General features: G+C 37.1%; 1 protein-coding gene across 1 annotated transcript; it reads left to right on the top strand.

Moving 5' to 3' along the window:
• Window positions 1-323: 323 nt before the first annotated feature.
• On the top strand, window positions 324-23407 carry LOC105038628 (transcription factor IIIB 60 kDa subunit). Its single transcript, XM_010914492.4, has 19 exons — window positions 324-719; window positions 837-918; window positions 1049-1124; window positions 2247-2332; window positions 2427-2503; window positions 7341-7397; window positions 7531-7643; window positions 9341-9420; window positions 9536-9622; window positions 14457-14537; window positions 16193-16336; window positions 16419-16574; window positions 17934-18021; window positions 18139-18251; window positions 18468-18548; window positions 18632-18769; window positions 21527-21616; window positions 21801-21848; window positions 22347-23407. Exons 1-19 carry the CDS (start codon window positions 655-657, stop codon window positions 22572-22574), a joined length of 1890 nt encoding a protein of 629 aa, XP_010912794.1. The 5' UTR covers window positions 324-654; the 3' UTR covers window positions 22575-23407.
• The last annotated feature ends 28 nt before the right edge of the window (window positions 23408-23435 follow it).

Below are 23435 nucleotides of genomic sequence, written 5' to 3'. Positions count from 1 at the left end.
GTTTTTGAATAAAATATCTTATTACCTAAATTCGATTCAAAAAATTATTTAAATTATTTGTGCTTGATAATAATTAAGTTGAATCGAGTTTGGATTCCGATCAAGGATGAGTAGCCCGTGGGTGGATCGTTTTGTTTGCGCCTTTGCTCCAAATACATGCAACCACATCTATCCAATCAATCTCCAAATCCATCGAATCCAACGGGTGCAAATCAACAACACCATGATCCATCTTAACCTAATCTACGTAAGACCCGTGGAAGATCCTTTCTCTCTCCCCTCTCCTCTCCTCCTCCCTCCACGCGGCCCCCACACCCGCGCCCCCCCCCGGGAACCCAACGTAAACCCACAAGGCCGTGAAGCCCCTTCCTCTCTCTCTCTTCCCTCCCCCCCACCATATCTCCCCTTTTCCCGTCATATAGGATTCTTCTTGTTGTCCCCAAACTGCACTCTTCCTCTTTGATTCGTGCCTTCTTGTAGCTCCAAAGACCTCGAACATACTCCCTCTCCCCTGCCCAGCTCCTAGGGTTTCAATTTTCCAGGGTTTAAGGGCTGCATTAGCTCTCTAGATCGGTCTAAAAGCGTATTTGGTTTCAAAATCTGATTTTGGGGTCATCTGCAGCCAGATCAAAGGGGTTGCTATCGGTTTTTGCGATGGTTCGATGCAGTCACTGCGGGGATGACACACCCGTCATTAAAGACCCGGACAAGGGATACATGTGAGTGATTCTCTCTCTTTTCTCTTGTTTTACTGTCTCTGTGACTTCGCAATTGGTGCCAAATGATACAATTGCTGATTTTGTTGCTTGGACTCTTTGTGGTGATGCTCTTGTTAGAATCTGCGGTTACTGCGGGAAGATTCTTGATCAAGATTTGTATGCTACAGAGCCTACTTTCATAAAGGATAGTAGTGGCCAGGTTTGTTATGTGTGGACGACTTATGCTTTGGTGGAATTATTTTGAGAGAGACTTGGTGCCTTTTGATTTAATGCTTTTGATGATTGTTCTCTTTTTCTCAAATTTGTGTTGATTTTGTTTTCTCGTGCAGAGTCGGTTGGCTGGTTCCATCCTGCACAGTGTTCAGAGCGGGTATTCTGCATCTCATGAAAGAACTTTAATGAAGGGTATGTTATGAGTTTTCTCTCTTTCATGGGTATGTTATGAGTTTCCCTCCATTTCATGGGTCTATTTGTTGTTTGTGTTTAATCAAATGCATGGGTACATAATGCAAATTGGCAAGTTAGTCACTTGTGTTGTGGTAAATGTGTGTGGAACTAAGATTTTATGTTAATCTTTGGAAATTCTTGGTTTGCTTACTTACCTTTTTTCAGACATGTAAGATGTGTGTGTGTCTATATATATATATATATATAGCTGGAATAAGGGTTAATAGCTCAAGTTGGAGCTTTGCTTGGATACAGAAAATGGTCTTAGTGTTAGACTCTGGTATGTTATGCAAAGGAAGGGATCCAACAAAATATATTTTATTGCATGTAGTTGCATTTTTGAGTTTATCTAAAATAAAAGACTGATTTAATATGATTCTTAGGGAAACATCATGGTAGATTGCAAAAGATGGATTACAATGGAAATTATAATGGATCTGGTCATAACAAGGTAGACTTTCTCCAAAAAAGAATGATGTTGTGTAAGCAGAGCCAATTTCTGAAATTTTGAATCCATATAGGTCCAATGATGGTCATTGTCTCATAATTATGCTTCTAGTGCATATTAGGTATGTTTCATGTTTCAAAGATACATGTCACTTCTTTTAGGTATCTAAAGACCAAAGAAGATTTTAGATTCTTTTAGAACTTCTTCATAGTATTCTAGGTTCCTTTTCTGCCTTTTGCTATCCTTGAGAACTACAAGAGAATTGTTGAAACATATCTAACATAGTGACCTCAAAGCGAACCTTACCATCTCCAGAAAGAAAAGGCCGGGAGGGATATGATTTCTTATTTTTTTCTTTCTCCCTTTCACTTCCCCATTTTTGTACCTGAAAATATCTTCTTATGCTTTGGTAATAGAAAGTAGAAGATTCTGTTATTAATATGTCAAGGACAAGTTTTCGTGAAATGCATTTATGCTACATTTGTATGCTTACGGCTTATGATTACCCATGCTCTTCTAGTTTCCTTATCTATTTTAACATGCAATCTTGGAGCTGAAGTTTAGCTTATCATATGGGTTATATTAATTCCTTTTCATCCATCAATATCATTTTCCTCTTCAACATCTTACAGGGAGAGATGAGATTAGGGATATTGTAAATAGTCTGCGAGTGGGTGGTGGGGATTCTATAATCAACAAAGCTCATGCTTTTTATCAAGTATTCAACTTCTGACTCAAGCTTGATTTTAATTTCAAGAAAATCATATGTAAACTAATTTACTCACAAGATCCTGCCTTCTACTTTTTTGAAGATAGCTGTTGACAAGAATTTCACTAGGGGGCGTAGAACATCTCACGTTGCAGCTGCTTGCCTTTACATTGCCTGTCGGTAAGCATTATTCTAGAATGTAATTATCAGTCGTAGTGCTACGGTCATGGCTTTCTTATGATTTGAAATCTAAATTCTAAAATAGTATTAAGCTCAGAGATTTTTGTTTCCGATTAAATGCACTTCATTACCTGTGAGTTTTTATTAGTGGTCCACTCACTAGATGGAGCATATACTTAATGCTCGATCAACACATGAATGATAAGAAGGCAACATGTGGTGTAAAATTCTTAGTCCTCACTGTAGGTGATAGATATTCATGCAGCACAAATGAATTTGATGAAACGAGTTTGATATCATTTAAGTAGGCAAACCTTAATATCTGGATGGAACACTATCATGGTGGCAAATTGCTGGCACTAACATGTACATCATGGATACTGGATAAATCGACCCTTGTTGCATGAGTTAAACCCACATCAACTAATAATTTGTGACCAGTAACTAAGAACCATTAAAACCAAATGATTTGATAAATTACCCTATTCAAAGATTAGGATCAGTTTGGATAATCTTACTGGATCCTTAAGATTGGAAACATGATTTCTAGTATTGCTGAATATGAGGTCTGGCCTAACCCATCTCAATTGGACCTCTCCCGGCCCATTACTGTAATGAGGAAAAATGACCTGCCGAGGTCATTGTTTTTTTCTGCCTATGGCATTCCAGCCGACCCACTCCAAAGGTATTCCTGTGAATCCCGTGAATATAGGCCTGACTTGGACCATGTCTTTTTATTTCCTCCCTATGGTCCTATTGCACAGGATTATCCAAACAGGCCCTAAGAGGATTCTTAGGAATTTTTTTCCTTGAGGAAAATTTCTAAATGAAGTCATAGTTGATATACAATAAAAATACAAGATGGTCTATGTCAGGGCCATTTGTTTAGTTATTAAAATAAGCCTTTGATTTTATATGTTTAATGGAAACTTGGAACCAGCGAATAGCATAATGTATGGACATCTCGGATCGAGGTTCAAAACTTGAAGAAAATTTACATGTGTAGTTGACCATATAACTTGTGTTTTATGACATTCCCACAAAAAAAAAAAAGGAAAATTCTATTCAAGTTAGAGATTTTTGTATTATTCAAATTTAAATGATGTCCCATAGGAAATGAACTCATGGCAATACATGGAAAGGTGAAGTCATAGTACATAAAACAATACTCAGGTAGTTTAGTTCTTCAAAACCTTTATGTATTAAATAGTTATGACTTATGAGCTTGGATTCAAAAATCGACTTTATGGGCCAATACTATTGTCTATTGGTACCGTACCATTTCAACATGAAACTGCATCGGTACAGATTTTGTGTCACTGAAACCTTCTGTGCTAGTTAAGGCTACAAATGGATTGGGTTGATCCGTGATCCGATCCGACCCAACTCGACCCAATCTGGACCCATTTAAAATATCCATGGAGCCGGGTCGGGTTCTAAAATTGGATCCGTTCCTTTTTTCGTGTCAGATCTGGATTTTCCGAATTTGGACCCGACTCGACCCACGGAGACTTTTGGGTTAATTTGGAACTTAAGATACATGACCCGACCCGACCCGATCCGATCCGGACCCAAACATAGGATCCGAACTCAGTTAGAGTGACTCACCCAAATAGGAGTTTGGATTTGGGTCAAAATTTTTCAAACTCTTTGGGCTTCCCCATCCGATTCCCAAACTAAAAATCTCCAAAACTAAAAATTTTTCAAACCCTTCAGTTTATTTATTTTAACTGTTGTAATATCTATAATAACCCGAGGAGGAAAGATTGGATGGATTCTTGATAATTTAAATGAAGAATATCTCGATTACTTCTTTTGGCTTCTAGCTGGACTCAGTTTTCTAAACCTTCTGGTTTACGTTTACTGTGCCATGAAGTACAAAAGCAAGAGGGCTTCTTGAATTCCAATTCATTTTGTTGACTTTAAGAAATTTCAGAGCATGCTCTAATGTGCACAGATGTTGTGTCATCCACAGTATATGCAATCTCATTTTTAATCATGTACAAGTATTCCTCTTGTATAATGTTTTAGATTGGGACAATTATATCATTATATAAAATTTATATATTTTTTTTACTTTTCTTTTTTTGTGTGGACTTCTAAAATCTTGACTCTTCTAAAAAATCACTTGTTTTCCTATGCTATCCAATACAATTAATTATTAAAAATTACAGTTAGAGGATTGGAAGAAACAAAAGAAAAGAGGCCTTTCTTAGTTGTCATCCAGTATTAGTATTCATTGATGGTAGGTTTCAAATAAATTAAACCCGTGATCCGATCCGACCCAAATAGGATCCGAACTGGATCCGCATTTCATGGTTTGAGGCCGGATTATATATGGACCCGACTCAACCTGAATGATCCAATGGATCAATAAATTCGACCACGGACCCGACCCGATCCGACTCGACCCAATTTTTTATCGGGATGGGTATGGGTCCAATATCAAGACTCGATCAAGAAATCGGGTCGGGTCGGGATCACTCAGGACTCGGTCCGACCCGACCCATTTGCAGGTCTAGTGCTAGCACATATTGGCAGTTCTCTTCTGTACCTGTTCATGTTGATGGTACCATGCCAACTGTATTGGTTGGTATTGATGGTTTCTCATTCTTTTTGCTGCTATCAGTTTCGGTACATGCCATTGATATTGGTACTGTATCAGTACCAACCGTTTTGATGGAAAAAGGGTATGGGGTTTGGTTCTGGTATTTAGAACCTTGGCTATGAGTCAGAGGTAGCTGAGATTTTAACTTTTGAAGTAATTATGTGAGATTCAATAGATTTATATAAAATGGCGAAGCATACTATGAGGTTGACATGCTAATAAGAGAGACTATTTAGTAGAAATTTATGGCTTGAAGTTGTTCTAGCTATTAGACTTCAGGATTATGTATCATGTTTGATCTGATGGCTGACATGGTATATATTATGTGCTGACACTTCAGCATGCAATTACATGGATAGATATGCAATTACGGGTCTTGGTACCGGTTCCTGAAACCTTGATTTCAAGTACTAACTCTCTAAAAATACAACTTAAAAAATAACTAGCATTGCATAGCATCAAACAAAATTTAGCAAGAAAGTTGTGCTGAAATTTTGGGTTAAAAACTATTGAAAATCATGTAAAATCAGACTAATATATGGTTAGTGCAGTTGATATATGTGTATAAAGAATGGAACTAAGAAGTAAATAATGCACAATAAATTGAGAGGTACTTAGATGCGGTTGTCTTGCGTTACCTTTCCTTCTACCTCATGGAAGTCATTGTTTGGATAGATACCCAGCACTTGGCTTGGTAGACTTAGGTAGATGTTTCACAACCGGTTTTGAAGCGGACACCAAAAATTGTTTCCTTGGAAGGAAGTAAGTGTAAATTGGTTTGACTACCATCCAAGATTAGGAGAAAATTTGACTGTTATGAGTTTGATTTGCATCATCAAAGTCAAAATTTAGAAACTCAGCTTGCTCTTCAATGCACACTCTTAGAATTGATAAGCTTATTTTATCCTTGTCTTCTATAGTTGGAGTTTTATTAATCTGGATTTCCGAATAGATAATCTAACCATCTCGAGAGGGTGAGAGTTTATGACCAATGACCATCGAGGGGCAGATGCAAAGCAGAAGGTGGAAATATTGATGGAATATTTAGGTTAAACTGTGAAAGCAAAGTGGCTAATGCGTGTCTTATCCATCCGCATGTTTTACTTCTTGTAAAAATATTCTAGCATCTTGCGTAGTGCTTTGGCCAGGCAAATCTGTTTTCAGTATTGGCACTCTATCTTCTGAAATGCTTATTTGTGTGCTTGTCACCATTATCTAATCATAAGACTCAAAAGGAGCTCCGCTATGTAAAGCACAGTCCATTGTTAGTTAAGATAGATTTCCCAATGTCTTTGTAAATGGCTCAAAAATGGCTGTTAATTGCATTATAATTTTTAACAACCATCATTTGTGCAGGCATTAGTTGTTTTGTTTGTATTTGGAGGTACTGTTAAACAATCTTCACCATAGACTTGAGCCTACACTTTCCAAATATCCTTCGTCATCAAATCAATGTAATATGCTGCATGGGGGATCTATAATATGTGCCCCTTCTCTGTCAGTTCCTCTCCAACCTTCTTTTAGTTATTGCTCCCATTCTACTTGCACATCATACTTCTTGTCCATCTTATTAGCTGGTCCCACCATCAAAGTTGAGTGGGTATATGTGGTCTTAGATGTGTGTAAATACATTTTTAGTCTTGTGGAAAAACAGCCTTTATGTCTGAGTACTCAACTCAACTAAGTCTTAATCTCAAACTAGTTGGGGTCAGCTAAAAAGGGTATCCTAGTGCACGAGTCTCCCACCATTGCAAGGTTTAGGGAGGGTCAGATGTACACAATCTTACCTCCGTGTGTGGAAATATGATGTTTATCATTTTTGACCCTGACCAACTACCATCCATCAGGATCAGACCGCATGAATTCCATTGTTTAATGAAGGAATTACAGGTCCCTGACTTCTCAACCTCTTTATCAAGGTAATAGTTGACAATCTCATAAGGAGTGGATAGATTGACCCTTCTACTAGCCTCTTTGGACCATGCTAATCATGGTGCCGTACATGTTTCAAACTTAGTGGGCACATGGTCCCCTAGGCAGCTGCCCAAGCTCCTAGGCAACTGCCTTTAACAACATTATGTAACATGCGAGTGTATGTATTGTTAGCTACTTGGAAGTGTGCATGAATTGTACCAAACAATTAATTTTGTATCTTTGAGAGACAATAATGCAGTGAGCATTGACATTCTAGCTGTCCATGCTTTGTTTAATTTTTTTTTCTTTTCCCAGGCAAACTAAGAAAGCATACCTTCTTATCGACTTTTCAGACTACCTACAGATAAATGTGTACGTATGCTTCTGACCCCTTTTCTTTCTTCAAAGGCAGATAGAGAAAGATTATCTTTTGTGGCATTTATTTGGTCTTATATATAGCATATATACATGGTGAACCTTGCTCATCTAAAGTTCTTTTTAACAGTTATGTGTTAGGTGCTGTGTTTCTACAGCTCTGCAAAACATTAAGTCTTGTGGAACATCCAATTGTCCAGAAACTTATTGATCCCAGCCTTTTCATCCATCGATTCACAGAGCGTAGGTGCATGATAATCCTTTGTTATCTCTTCTGTATTTGATTTGGTTCTTTTTTTTCTAATCAGAATTTTGTTGTTCTCAAGAGATAAATTTCTTTTGGATAATTCTATTGTGTTTTAAATCCCTGAAGATGCTTTAAATTTTTGGAGGTGATGCTTGTTGAGTTCTTTCAGTGTATTGTTATTTACTATTTAGTTTGTATTTTCTTGGCTCCTTCCCTCTGTCGACATTTTGGTCTTGTGCTGCCTTGATAATTGTCTCGCTCATTTTATCAGAACATTTGCAAATTGGTAGTAGAAATTTAGTTCATATACGATAATTAATTTTGTGTAAATTCTTGTGTGCATTATCATTTTTGTGTAATGTCCCTATATTTGTCCATTCTTTGTGTGATGATCCTATACAACTCTTTTTTCTGTTGTGTCAGTATATGGTGAGGGTCCATCTGGATGTATGTTTACCTTTGTGTTTATTTAGAACTGCCACTTTAAATTGGCATATCATGACTATAGTCCTGAGACCCACTATATGAGATCTATTTATTGAAGGTGTTTACAGCCAATTTTTCTCATCACTACTCATGCAATTGCTGAAAATTCTGGTGACTTGGATCCTGACTGGATATTTATGTTGTCCATTTGAACCCCCACCTTTTGCTTCAATTTATGTGTTCGGTGTTGATTGGTGACCAACCATCAGACACTAGTAATTGGTGATACTCGAGTCTTGAGCTAGTCAGCTAATTACTTGATCATGTAGCACCCATGTAGATGACTTGCGTGTTGTTTTGGAGGCAATTCATCTCTGGTGTCAAATCTTCTTGTGCCAATTTAGTGATGAACAGTAACATAAAAGGTGTAACCACTATGCTTCAATGGAAACATATCAGGGTTTCTTTTTCAATGGTTGCTGCGAATGATAATGTTATAAACAGAATGGATTTGGGATGAAAAGTGTTTTGAAGATCGAATGGTTGAGATGTGGAACATAGAAGATTTTTCCCTTTAATAATTGATTCTTAAGAGGAAATTAGTAAGATGAGTTAAAATTATTGGAAAGGGATCTGCAAGTTGTGCTTAAGATCATGTAATCCCTTTATTGAGCTACTTTGTCTGCTAGGTTACTGATTCTAGAGCCATCAATTCAGGTGTTATGTTCTGACTTCTGACAGCTGACAATCTTTTGGTTGAGGTTCCTTAATTACTGATGCCATTCATAACCATTTCTAACAATCTGGTAGCAGATTTAACAAAGACTGAAGTGAGCTTGCACATAGATGAACTCCTTTTTAGAAGATATATATTTGAACTGATAAAATCTCCTTCCAAACTTTTCAAAATTTGCTATATCATGTATGACAGATGGACCACTTAATGGAAAATTGCCAATATGCCATATATTAACTCAAATTATTTATGCACAAAAATAATACATATCCATTGTTTACATAATAAAATAGAAAAAGTTTAAGAAATAAGTTTTCTGGTTCCATAATTTAATTGCTTTCCTTTTCATCTGGTTAAATCAAGGTATTCAATGTTATTTGTCATGCCTGAAACTATCGGTTGATCAATATTATATGTTTATCCTTCTTCCCAAACTATATGATATGTTTCCCTGTTAGCCTGTCAGGGTACTTGTGGATTTGATTTCATCCATAAATTACCAGATATATTATTTTTTTGTTTAAATTTTAGGTTTGTTGGGCCGAAAAAATAATGCAGTTTCTGAAACTGCACTGCGGATAGTAGCTAGCATGAAGCGAGATTGGATGCAGGTAAGCATCTCACTGCGTTTGTTCTTCTACCCCTTTTTAAATTTTAAACATGATGATGACGTTAATACAATCAAGCATGTTTCTTCATTGCATGACATGGCTTGTTGTATTACAGACAGGGAGAAAACCTAGTGGATTATGTGGTGCAGCATTGTACATATCTGCACTTTCTCAGGGGCTCAACTATTCTAAATCTGATATCGTAAGTTATAAGAAGCTTATTTCAAATAAACTTGCATCATATGCTACATGATTGATTGGTTAATAAATCTAATAGAATGTGAATGAATAATGTATTACGAAATTAAAAGGTCATGATTGACGTTGTTTGTATTTTCATATGATTTGATTAAGTTAAATTCCAATACTCATCCTCTATTAAGCAGTTGTTTCTATGTGAATTTTTAAAGTATGTACAGTTTTTCTCCCACTTTAGCAAATATTCAAATCACTCTATACTCAATAACAAACCCATATTGATAATCTAATTTGTAGGCATATACCGTACCATACTGGTACGCTGTCTCATACTATACCGACACTTGGTACACTGCCTCATACTATACCGAACTGTGTCCCGAGATTGTAAGAGGATGGTATCGGTAGGGGGTCCGATATCGAGATGGCGAACCTTGCTTCTTGGGATGATAGAGTGTGTGTGTACACTCACATTATAACATATGAGATAGTGCCACAATGAATCTTTTGTTGTATGATTTGTCCTTTTCAAAATTGAAATGACTGTTTGTTTAATGTTAACTCCCAAAACTTTCATATGTTTATCAATTAAATAATCTTAAACTTAACTATTTTTTAAGTCTTGCTATTGGTGGAAAAAACCTTGCATGCTTCTTCTTAAATAGCTAGGAGCAACATCTAAAATGATCAATTTTCATAAGTCCTGCCATATTTACTTTATATGAAACAAAAAATACCTAGACTTCTATCAAGTTTTAATGTGCACTGCATGGTGGGTTTTGAATGTTGGCAATATTCAGTCTGGGTGCTTGCTTGGTAGATTTCAAGTCTTTCACCCTTGGTAGCCAAATCTTCTACCTAGGGTATCTGGCAAACAAGGTTTGAATTCTTGAGGCATGCCGGTTTTAGTATGGTATGAGACGTGGTACAGCCACTATCTACTTAATTTGCAGAATCAGGTAATACCCCACTTCTGATATAGCATGTAAGATGTCTTTGAGACTTATGCTACAATCAAGATTTCATATGTTTTTCTCTAAGTCTTGTTTTAGTACCTGCTTCCTAAGCACTTCCTGTAGTTAGTTTTGAAGGAAATGTAGTATGACACCTTTCTTGTCATCAAGAGCATGTGTCTGAATTATAATTTTTTGACAGCAATGACAATTTCTTATACCATGTAATTCCCTTTCATCTAGCTTAGTCACATGATAAATTATTTTGGGGATATTAGAATTATGTTTCCATTAGCCAATTGTTGAAATGGATATTGTAAAGAATGATAAATTTAGTAATCTCAATTTTTTGGTGATTAGAGAAAGACAAAAAGAATTGGAGGGAAAGGTAATAGTGGACGTGGAAATTGTCAGTGTATAAGCTTGTTCTGTTTTGTTGTATTCTCTATAATGTAATATTCTCAGTACCTTAGAATGGTGGTGACCAATTCTCATGTGCATTTCATATCTAGCTATATTTATTAAGGGTATGTCGCAATGCATGCATGTGTTTTTTTGGTACAGTTTATATTTCTTGAACTTTCTTCTCTTAGTTATAAAGTTATTAAAAACTTAGGTTGTTGCCTATGACTTTATGAGAGTTCTAGGATAAATTTGTGAAAATTGGAGAGGCATGTTAAGGAGCCAAATGTTGGAAGTGATTGACATTTCTCTACCTCCTCACCTTTATTCCCACGATTGCTGCTGTCAAAGTGTCAGCAAAGATTAACATATTCATCCAATGATTATTGGAAAAGTTTATCACAGTCAAAGTTTCTTTTTGGACTAGAGATCTAGAATTAAATCTTATTGTTGTTAGGATGAGGAGTGTTTAGAGGAACTCAAAGGGTCTTTTTTTCTTCCTTTTTTTTAAAAAAAAAGAATAATGTAATTTGAGATGGAAGTGGAGAGTAGCGTGGGGGTTGCAAGGAGTGGAGGATGTTGTTGACAATCAGGTGGCCATGAGCTTGGTGTTCAAGGCTAGGCATCGCAGCCTATAGTGACACACGAAGCATTCGAGGGGAGAGATTGGGAACGGAACATGGTTGTTGGTGGCCTGAGGAGGGACTGGGAATCGATGGGGATGTTGGACGAGGAGGAACCGTTATGGACCTGGTTCGATCAGCATATTGAATTTTATCACCTGTATTTGTAACCCACCAATATCACTACAACCAGTTCGGTTGAAGATGCGGCAGATCCATCTAAGGTAGACATGGTGGTGGAGTCACTGGTTGTGGCCACTCATGCTTGAGTATGTATTGTCTCTTTGTTGTGCCTGCTTGATCCTTGGTGCTGGATCATCATCGCCTTACATTCATCTGACACATGCATTAGTGCAGACAAGCCCTCTAGACCTATCTTTTTAACCTCCTTCCATTGCTTTTTTTACCCACATGTAGGTTTGAAACATGGGATTCTGATGTATGCTACTCAGGGGTTAGTAAGTGCTTTAGATGCTTCTTCCTTTGCATCAAGGTTTGCCTTACTGGTCGGTACTGTACCATACCGGGTGCACCATATTGTACCAGTATTGGACCGGTATGCATTCTTGTACTATGCTGACACTTGGTATGCCTCGTTGTCTCATACCGTACCATGTGCTAACACTATAATAGGATGATTCTGATATTGGGTTTGGTTCTGATGTGGCAAACCTTGCTTCGCTTGATGTTCAAATAATTGTTGGATCGATGGTGGAGTTTTTGCTTGTGCCATATTTTCCTTTGAGGTTTGTGACCATCTTTGTATGGCCTGTACTGGTTGTATGCTTTATCTAATAATAATATCTCTTAAACAAATCAAAGTTCTTTCTTTTTCTAAATGATTTCTTGTTCTCTTGTAGAAACTATAAAGTCTCACATGTCTATTGGTTGGATCAGTTATAAAAAAATCTCTTAAATGAGGTTTTGGATGCCAATCTTCAACTTTCAATCAATAACCAATTTTTCTTTTATTAGACCCTTTTTAGGTAGACTGTTTTTTCTTTTCTACTCATTACCTTCCTTTTCCCCCTCCTTTAAATCATTTCTTGCTTTAGTTATTTTTTTGGGGGAATAATTGCTTATTCATCATTCTGCTTTGACATGAATAAAATGCATAAACCAATGCGAATGGGAACCTGCAATGCGAGATAAGTGACTTCCTGTAAGATATTTGTGATGTTCTTTGTCAGGAATTTGAACTTCACTTTCATGAAGGTAGAAAAGCTTTTGGCTGGTTTGACTTTAGGATATCTAGACTTCAATGTTGTTGTGTACTCGTGACAACTTGCTCATGACACGAGTACGATTGGGGTAAGATATGTGTGTCCAACATGTTATCAAAACTCTCAGGCAAGGCACTTTAATGGCTTGGGAAGGTGAGAGAAGGGGGTGGAAAAGTTTAGGGAAACCTACGAGAAAATGTGAAAGAGAGAGAAGATGAAGGGGAGGGTGCAAGGTACTACCTACCTAGGATTGGATGGGTTTGTCGGATTGAATGTTCCCCATGACAGGCAAACAAGCTTGGAGAAGGATGTAGCATGTCAGTAGTGAGCACTTAGTTGATGAAGGCTACGATTCGTTTAGTGCCAAAACAGTCAGAAAGGGATTAGGGATAGGGTTTTGGTTGGGCTGTCGACAGCATGTATTGCATGTAGTTTACTTGAGAGTGGTTTGCTGTACCAACTCATACCGCTCTCTATTGGTTGGACCATATTGTACCGCTAACGTACCAATATGGTATCAAGGTTTTGTGTGATGCAAGGGTCAAACTAGTTTGTACCAAGGGGAAATGACTAGTTTTCCATTGTACCGGCCTATACCACTTGGTTTCAGGGGTTAACATGTCTAGATGTGAGAAAAGTGTCGCCCAACCATGTGTTGGTATAGGAGCTATGCCATACCTTATTCGGCTTACCGTACTGCATTGGTAAGATACTAGTACAATACCCGGTACCAATACAACAAACCTTGCTTTAAGACCATTTGATGAATAGCTTGATTCCATCAAAATTTATACTTTTATGTGCAAATTAAATTTAAGTCCCAATTTACATACCATTTTGTGACTCAGGTGCTATTGATAAAAACTTTTATTTCTGGTCCCTTGCTTTTTAACCATTTACTTTTTAGCCCCTAGCTTGTGTGAAAAACAAGAATAGGTGTTCATGAAAGAAGCATGAGTGTGTACATAATAGGAAAATGTATATATACACAGCACAAGTGGGTATAAAGTATATATCCAGGGGAATAAAATGAAACACTACCAATCTCTACAGACTTAGGTGATATACCATGCTTCAGCATACTCATACCCATTTTATGGAGTTTCCACACTGTATCCTAATGCATGGGTATATGATGAATCAAACTGCTAGACGCACCCTTGATCTTAACCCGCATACCCAAATCCATGTAACAATGGTATGGTTTTTGATGTTTTTACAAGAACACGTGAACTCTTAATTGGTTTTCTAAAGCTAACTGAAAATGTTGATGCTTTCATGCTGATGCCATATTTTACATTTTAACTGCCATTTTTAGTTGAATTTTCCAATAAGTATAATCTTGAATTTGTTTAACAATAAGGGTAAAAGTGTTTGTAAAGCTTATTCTTATCAATGTATCTAAAATAGCTCTAGTAATGTAACTCCTAGCTGTCTGGAAATGTTGGTGCTTTTGTACTGTGCCAAATTCTATTGCTATTTTTTAGTGGAATATTTCAATAAATAAAATCTTAAAACTGTTTTGTGAGAGACAAAAAGGGCAAAAAGCTTCTGTGAAGTTTATTCTTATCAATACATCATCATTTTACCTGGACTGCCTTGTTAATTGATACAATGTGTGCTTCATATTTGATCAGGTATCCGTTGTACACATCTGCGAGGCAACACTGACTAAACGTCTGATTGAATTCGAGAATACTGAGTCCGGCTGCTTGACGGTGAGCTTCTCTCATAAGGCTGAATAGTATTTCATGTGGAGATATGGTCCTACGCAAAACTCAAGTCATGCTAAGCCACAACTTGGGGAATTTTGGATTTTTTATTTTTTTTAATTTCTATATTCAAGAAAAATTCTATAGTTTCCTCTAATATGAAAGGATTCACTTAATACAGATTGCTTGGTAATTAAAATGTAAGTGAACTCTGACTATATGATCCATCCAACCATGGAACACCTCTTGCGAGGTCCTAATCATGTCACTATCTATGTTCAGATGGCTAAGAATGAAGACATAACACAAGTCGAATGATGTATAGGTCTGAAACTTATTACTGCACAATTCTTTATCTGAATTAGATGGGTCAAGGGTATGAGTAGCAGAGTGAATGATACACAGTTGGGAGGCTGCAGGTTGTTGTCTTCTTTTTTGTTAGTTATATGTTATGCTTGTTTGATTTTCTGAAACATTATGTTCGTATTTTGCTTTTCAGTCTTGATGGGTTTTACTATTTATTTCTTGCATATCAAAAATGATGTACAACCTTGAGTATTTAGCTAAAGATCAAGGCTACCACCTTTCGATGCATCTAGGCCTTAGAGTCTTCGTTCGCATGGTTTCATATCCTTCATGCATGTGCATAGTGATTTAATAACCTTTTTTTCTTGCTAAAATATAGTTTTTAGAAGTGGAAACTCATAAGAGAGGTGGATGTAAAAAATGGATTGCATTTATATGATACTTGTTATTCAAGGATTAAGAAGAATATGCTCATTAAAATAATAGGACTACTGAAAGAAGCTTGTTACGGACAAAACCTTGCTTGATATAGTTATGGTTTAGTCTATGATAAATTCAAGGCTTTATCACTGTACAATTATATTTCCAACCATATGATAAATTGAAGGCTGTGTCACTCTACTCAATCAGCTTCTTTTAAAATGGAGGACAACTCTTGAAGGATCCTCAAACATGTGGAACATGGACAACCATAATATAAATTTGCAGTAGAGGTCTATCCTAGAACCATTTTTTGCTACCTGGACCATTAAAATGAGCTGAGTAGTTTCCATAGTATATGCATTCTTGATATGTTCAGTTGATCTGGAATCCTAGGACAAGAATTTGAGACTCAATCCTGTCAGCACAACTTGAATGATGCAGCATTTGGATTAAAAGTTCCTTCAGAAGATCATAATCTGTAAAAATGAGAATGCCTAAAACCAAAATCAGATGTTTTTGGGGTTTGTCGTTTATGCATATGATGGCTGTATAATGAATGCATGCAGGTGTTCTAGGTTAAAAAAAGGTGAATGGAAAGGCTAACAAGTTAATATCCACATGATCTCCATGTCTTAAAAAAAAATAAAAACCCTAATCACCAGGATTGGGTATTTCTAAATCATAAATTGGATTCATTCATACTGTTCATTTTGTGACCGCTCCAGTGACAGCATGCATAGATAAGAAATTTGAAAAGGATATGATAAAACTGCACTAAGGGCTATATGGGTTGGTTATCCATTCATATCTTGCAGAATGAGAAGTTGTTTACATAGACCATGTTTTTAATTTCCAGTAACAGTAAGCAATGATATTTATATATGTCTAATGAGATTCTTGGGCTTGTTCCACATTTTTCATCTGCCTCTTAGATTGAAGAGTTTCTTACACGGGCAGATGAGTTTAATGAAGAGTCTCATTCAAGCCAATTGCCAAAAGCTGGTGAAGTGCTGTGTAAACACAAGGATACGGCTTCTCATTTTGCCCATGGCCTTTGTAAAAAATGCTATGATAAAGTAATTCCTTGTTTGCTCTTTTTGATGCCTACCTGTAAGTGGATTGTAATGCTATATTTGATGTTTATCTTGGTTTCTGCAGTTCATCAAAATATCTGGAGGACTTCAAGGTGGTGCAGAACCTCCAGCCTTCCAACGTGCTGAAAGGAAGAGAATGGAAGAAGCAAACAAAGAGGAAAAGATGAGAGAATCTAGCCATGACGCTCAGTTTTTTGACAACAAAGACAGTTCTATACAGGTACATGATGAGCTTCTCATTTACTAGTTACTATTTCTAGATTCATGGGCGTGTTGATTATTTTTGAGGCATCATGCACCCTGCAGCTGAGTTATACTATAAAAATTCTGCAGTGCATATGGAAAATTATTTGATAATGAATGCAAGTCCCTATAGATCTGGAATATTTTACTTAGTTTATCAGATACCCACCGAAACATCATCATGTTGTCTAGGCTTTGTAAATTGTCCCCTCTTCATAGTTATGAAAATACTGTTTTTCTCCAAACACTGTTACTTAGTTACATTCGTTACCTGTTTTTGGATAGATTGCTGTTCAAATGCTATCAAAAGACATGTCTGTTTTTGTTCCAACTCTCCCACCATTTTGCAGTTTGTTCTCCATCCTTGATAGTTATGGTCATCCATATTCATCATCATAACCATCAAACCTTCCCCCAGCTATTTGGCTTTCTAAATACTTATAAGAGCTATCTATGGTGCTATTGTATGGTTGTCCAAATTCTGTCCTTCTGGAGCCCTCAACAATTATTCGAACACCTTTCCATACTGACTCACCATGGATCAAAAGCTCTTTAAATATTCATTAAACATTCCTATATCATCTTCATAGGTTCTATATCACTATCCTTATTTAGTTGACTCCACATTTCGTCTAACATACAAAGATTTAGTCTATCCTCATAGTCTTACCACACATTTATCTCAACGTCCTCAGTTTTTATATTCTTATCTTGCTTCCTGAATCCTCTTTCATTGACCAGCATTCTAATACATACAAACCGCAAGTTTTCTTGGTGGCCTATAAATTGTAGGGGACATTGCATTCCAGTATCACTTCATCCACTCAACTCTAATTCTATTTTTGTCTTCATCCAGAAAGTGATAAAGCAATAAATGGTGAAATCTAGATTGAAGCAACTCTGTGTATATATACTTGCAATGATTGAGAGGGGGATAAGAATTGCTGGGAAAGAGTGGAGAAGCAAGGTCCTTAAAGTGAGAGCTACATGCTATGTAGTATGTCTTGGATTTCAAGGTTAAGACAAGATGCCAGTTAAATTCTCCTAAGAGATTGAACTACCAAGCCTTTAATGGGAGAGTTGTTTCATATATTTTGCTACTTCTGCGGATCAATGAACCATCTAATGGGTGCCCAGCTACAAAAGCTTTTTGCTATTATTCGGTCCTGTCTCAAATCCTTCATTGGGTTTAAACCTTAGGTACCAAATAAGGTCTGCATATCCTTGGTTGCCTTTCTATGTGCATGACATCCTATTGACCTAGTCTAATATACTTCTTGGTTTGCTGCCTTTAAAAAAAAAAAAAATTCTTGTTACAAGTTTGCTGTCTTTTCAGGAAAAGGAAGGAGCCAAAATTTCTGCCAAGGTTACTTCAGATGAAACTGGATATGAATCACAAACCTCTAAAGGACATGAAAGTGTTGGTATGTTGGATAGTTCTCATCAAGTTCGATAACATGGCTGTTGTTGGTGCTTCGTTCTATCGTAGTAATGGGGATAGCTTTATTGGGAACTCTGAAGTCTTCTGAGGGCTTCTGCAGGATATGAAGCTGCAGATGCGTCTGGTGGCAATGAATCCCAGGAACCAGATGGCCAACCAGTTGACACTACAGTCGATGAATCCGAAACATTTTCAGATATTGATGATGTCGAGGTGTTTTATCCATGATAATCAATTTCTTCTCACCATGCCTGTAGCTTATTCTCTATTTAACCAACGATCAGTGTTCTTGTATATGTTGGCCAATCTTTATACTGTGCACACATTTGCCTGCATTGATTACATGAACGCACTATTACATGCTTTCCCTCTAATTTTCTTAGCACGGTTGAACAGCTTATATGTAGCTAATGTTGGACAATTTTACAGGTTGATGGATACCTCCACAATGAGGAGGAGAAGCATTTTAAAAAAATTATCTGGGAAGAAATGAACAGAGAATATCTTGAGGTGATAAAAGGCATTGATGACTGCTTATTATGAATGGAATTCTTAATGCTGTTAGTGAATGTGATTGATTATGGATGTAACAGGAACAAGCAGCTAAGGAAGCTGCTGCTGCAGCTGCAAAGGAGGCTTATGAAGCCAATTTTGCAGATAGTTCTGAAGATCTGCTTGCTGCTCGGGAACTTGCTACAGCAACTGCAGCAGCTCTAGCGAAGTCCAAAAAGGTAAAGTAGATTATCATACACCATGATATTGATTCTTAGCATGTTGTTTAATTTTCTCAGATTTTGGTATAAGTCAACCTGTTATGAGATTGAATTCTCAATGTTCACAATGGACTCCAAATGGGGCAGTTCTTCACTGCTTGATAATCATTAATTTGATATAATTGTTATCATGTTTGATGTGGATGTATGTGGCTCACACTGCTGTCATTCCAAGTTTCTACTCTGTATCTCTGTTCTATGATATCCAAGTTCCTTGTATTGTTGTTGCTATGATCATTATGATGTTTGATGTCTGTTCTGTCCACCATGACTGCCTAGAGACCGTTTTACTTCCCAGTACTGCTAAGAGTATTGATTAGCGTATGAACTTGTTCACAGACCATCCAGTATTTGGGAAATGATGCGCATAATATTTAGATAGTGTGTGTTACATGAGTATCATGTACATGTTAGAGTCTATTTTAAGGATGTTAGTTGGGCTTTTGTGGATTATTGCGTTCATTGCATTCACTCCAATATTATGTGCCTAAAATTTCTATGTAAAAATCATTCCCATCTATGTGTAGACCTTATCAGTATATTGGGGCAAGGATCATAAGACAATAAGATGTATCTAGTGACACTGACTCTAGTGCAATTGCTGCTTGTACTTAAAACATCTGTTAGAACTCACCAATTATTCTCAACAAGCATGATTTTTAGGCATTATTGAGTTTAGCTGCGCACTGGATTTTATTAAGAGGACTGCAATCTTAAGTTGATATCTAAAACGCGTGGGTGCACTAGAGTTGGTTCTAGATATGCTTCATGAATCCCAGAGGTGGCAAAATGTTACAAATGAAAGGGGATTTTGTAGAAAAAAATCCACTTTATTTTCAGTTCTGCAAACTCATGTCACTATAACTCCTTTTTTTTCCTCCCAGAAATGGTCTACTTTGGACTTTAGCAGATCAATATGCCCCTCATCTCAAAGGAATGCACATATTTTGCTAATGGATGCACGGGCAACACAAGTGAATGCACATTTAAATGTATACATGATACAGGTCAATGCACAAGTAAAATGTTCTTATAGTGGGTGCAAAGCAGGGGCATAACAGTCCAGTAAAGTCCAAAGTGATGGATTCTGCCAAACAAATATAAAAGTGGCCATTTTTGCAAAAATGAAAATAATCTGCATTTTTCTTGCAAAGTTTCCCTAATTGAATGACAAGAAACTGGTTGAATGTTTCACCCATTTGATATCTACAAACATCTTCCAAAAGAATCGTCCACATGTAAATGCTATCCCCAAATCAACATGATTTTGATGACAATCTCAAAAAAACTTTTTGATGACAATCCTGCAATAAAATCCAAAGCCATGTGCAAATGCTCTCACAGCAGTGGCAAATAGTAAGAACCTAGATGTTTTCTCTCCACAAATCTTTTAAGATAGATCAGTTTCCCTTTCCTGCATCTCAACTTCTTTTACATTGGAAAATTTTGTTTTTGTCCATTTTTTTTCTTTCCGTTTGCTTTCCAAAGGGTTTTGATCCATAGCAACTCCATTTTGATGATAAGTCTTGGTGATGATGATGATAATTTGCTAACTCAGCCGTCCAGAATTCTTAAATGTGCGATTACTTTAAGCAGCATCCATTCCATTGGGTAATGATGACCATAAACCTTGTCCCATCAGCTTAAATCTGGATTTGTGAACTATCTTCCACCACTTTTTGTATCTAGGGTCATTTCCTCTTGTACGTTTTTACCAGGTTTTCCAACTTCCATGGCAATTCCACTAGCTCTTTTAAATCCTTTGTCTAATATTTGAGGGACCCTTCTTGGTTCTTGGAGCTTTATCTGTTGCACCATTTAAACCGTGCAGTCTATGCTAACCTCCATTTCTATCAATATGTCCTCTAGTGGTTCCACTTGCTAGTGTGTCAACATGGTACTTGACCATGCATATTCAATGCAATATGAAGCCTCTTTTTTTCCAAATCATGGTTTCTGGTGCTGGATGTGCTAGTTGGCATGTACCATGCCGGGCCAGTACCAGTGCCTCAAAGGGCACCAATTTAACCTTTTCTATTAATCTTTTAATTAGAAAAATGGTTGTTAAATCTTTTGTGGGGCATGGCATGGCTCGTGTCCAGCATGCAACAACATGGCATGTACCATTCCATCAGGCGACTTGCATGTGTGCTGGCATCTGTACTTGACACTTGAGTTCCAACGTCTACCAATTCAGTTTCTATCGCATAATTTGTCTTTGTAAAATTCCTTGGTGCATACTGACTTGTTCGTGTCATTTTAAGCTCTATAAATGTGTTTCTTGTTAACCCTACCCTGTTCTAATGTTAAAAATATTTTCTTTAAAAAATTATTAAGAAAAATGCTCATTCCATTTTATACAAGAAGAAACTGTATAATATATATCTTGTAGCTTCTCTAAGTTCCAGTAGTTTTCCTCCAAAACTGGAAGCCAGGCTGCCTGGAAATCTAGAAATGCTTTAAAAAGCATAAAATAATGAGGGTTGCTAACTGCAAAACACTGTCATTGTAAACTATCTCCTTGGTTCTTTGTTATCAACTTCTTTAAAATGTATATGTTTTGCTGTTTAGATAAGTATTGCTGTACAAAATTGATCCATTTCACATGCTGAATTTGTTTACCATATTTTAATTCTCTGAGAGTAACTTTTGGACTTACAATTGCCCTTTTATGTTTTATGTCCTCTCCTTCTATAATGTTGATTTCGGGTGCAGGAAAGAAAACAAAAACGTGCTGAAGAAGCTAAGAATTCAACTCCTGCCCGAACTCCTCTCGAAGCAACACGTCAAATGCTTAAGCGAAAGGTATTCTCCCCATGTAATGAGTACTACAATATTTAGATTCCTGAGACACTTCTTCATCTTCTTCTTTATGCTTGCTTTAATGAAATTTCAGAGTTTTTATTATGGAGTTTGTTCTTTGTTTGTTTTATCCATGTATTCTTTTTAATCCAATTTTTTGGATACCAAAATTGGTTTTATTTTGCAGACCTTCAGTTCAAGAATCAACTATGGAGCATTGGAGAGTCTATACACTGTATGTTTCTCTTTCCTTCATTTTTCAACTTAAGTTCTTTTGTGTTCAGCAAATGGGCCTCTTCTATAGCATACAGAGGAAACTTGAGAATAAATTTTCACTCCATGTACTTATCACCAGACAAATTTTTGTCGCCAGAAAGAAGTTGAGAGTCTTCACCAATAATGCGTTAGCGAGGCTTATTTTTCTTACCTTGATGTGTCTGCACCTAGTAATACTCATAGAACTCGAGTGAGAATGCCCATCAAGGTGTCGCCCTTTTTTCAAAGTGTATTTGTCAGGCACTATATTGTCATTAAAGAAATACAATAAGCTGTCATCTCCTCTATAACTTGTTCTAGCCTTGGAAAAACTAGTCTTCAGTTGTTGCAAGTGGGAGGTACCATGGATATCATGTCCTGGGGATTATTTTTGCTCTTGTCAAGTGGCAATATGAATTTAGAACAGATGGGTTTAAACATTGCGTGATGCATCACTAATTATTATCCATTGTGACAGTCTGATCAAGAAAATGGGAAGAAACAGAAAGTTGAATCAGATACTGGTGATGCCGATGGTCACCCTGACAACATCAAAGAGAAAGTTAATTCAGGGACAGCGGATGATGGTGATGAGGCTGGAGCATTTGAAGACGGTGATCTTGCTGAGGAAGCAGACTATGATGACTATTATGGAAATGGAGATGAAGACCACGCATATGGCGATGATTATGGTGATGATTACTGAAACGAGATGCCAATTTCTGTGTTGGAGGACCTCATGAATCACCTTCCCCACAAGCAAGCTTGCTGCTGCAGCCTAATTTCCAAGCCCCATTTTAGTTCCAAGAAGCCATTCCCGCTACATCTTTCAAATATTTAATTACACTCTCTCTGTGTGTGCATGATGAAGAACGAGTCGCAAAGCCCTGATAGGAAGGTCAGAGCCTTTCCACTGCTAAGAAAATATGGGCAGATCCCAAGTTCACCTGGATCATGCTCCCTGTCGTTGAAATGGGAATCGTGTTCTCGTTTCTCTTCCATTTTATAAGTCAAGCTACGTGTTAAAGGGTGGGGATCATGTTGTCATTGCTCCTTCATCATATAAAGTTATGCTCTTAGGGGGTAGTGACATAGCAGCAGCATGTCAATGGCAGTTGCAACACTTTGCTGTCTCTTCTGGGATATGACATGGGCAGTCACTTTCATTACATTCTTCCATCTACAAATTAACATGCCATGGCCGAGCCATTATGGCGAGCATCTAATTGCCGATGGTCATACCAGCAAAGTGTGCATGCTGTGATGAAGATGGTTTCTTGAGCAGTGCTCCTGGTTGTACATTTCTAGTATTGCTGGATGGTGTAGTTCTGAAGCATATAGAGTTTTATCTTGAAGTGCAGCAACTAAGAATTTTTCTTTCAAGAAACAATAATACACCGTGTGACAGCTGCAGAAGGCCTGAGAAATTTTCAGACTGGTCTGTTGGTAGCAAGGTTTTGTAAGCCAATGGTTTTATTGTCAAACCCAAACATCATTGACTCATTTACAAACCCTAACATCATTGACTCATTGCCTTCATCTTAAGATAACAGCTGAGGATATACCT

The sequence above is a fragment of the Elaeis guineensis genome, chromosome 1 (genome assembly GCF_000442705.2).
Source record: "Elaeis guineensis isolate ETL-2024a chromosome 1, EG11, whole genome shotgun sequence".
Lineage (NCBI taxonomy): Eukaryota > Viridiplantae > Streptophyta > Magnoliopsida > Arecales > Arecaceae > Elaeis > Elaeis guineensis.
Note: the sequence above shows the minus strand (reverse complement) of the source record. Positions and strands in the feature narration are given on the sequence as shown.

Coding starts and splice junctions, on each gene's coding strand:
- LOC105038628 (XM_010914492.4), top strand. CDS start 655: ATGGTTCGATGCAGTCACTGCGGGGATGACACACCCGTCATTAAAGAC. Junction 2,333..2,426: donor AAGCTCATGCTTTTTATCAA/GTATTCAACTTC, acceptor ACTTTTTTGAAG/ATAGCTGTTGACAAGAATTT. Junction 9,421..9,535: donor TGAAGCGAGATTGGATGCAG/GTAAGCATCTCA, acceptor GTTGTATTACAG/ACAGGGAGAAAACCTAGTGG.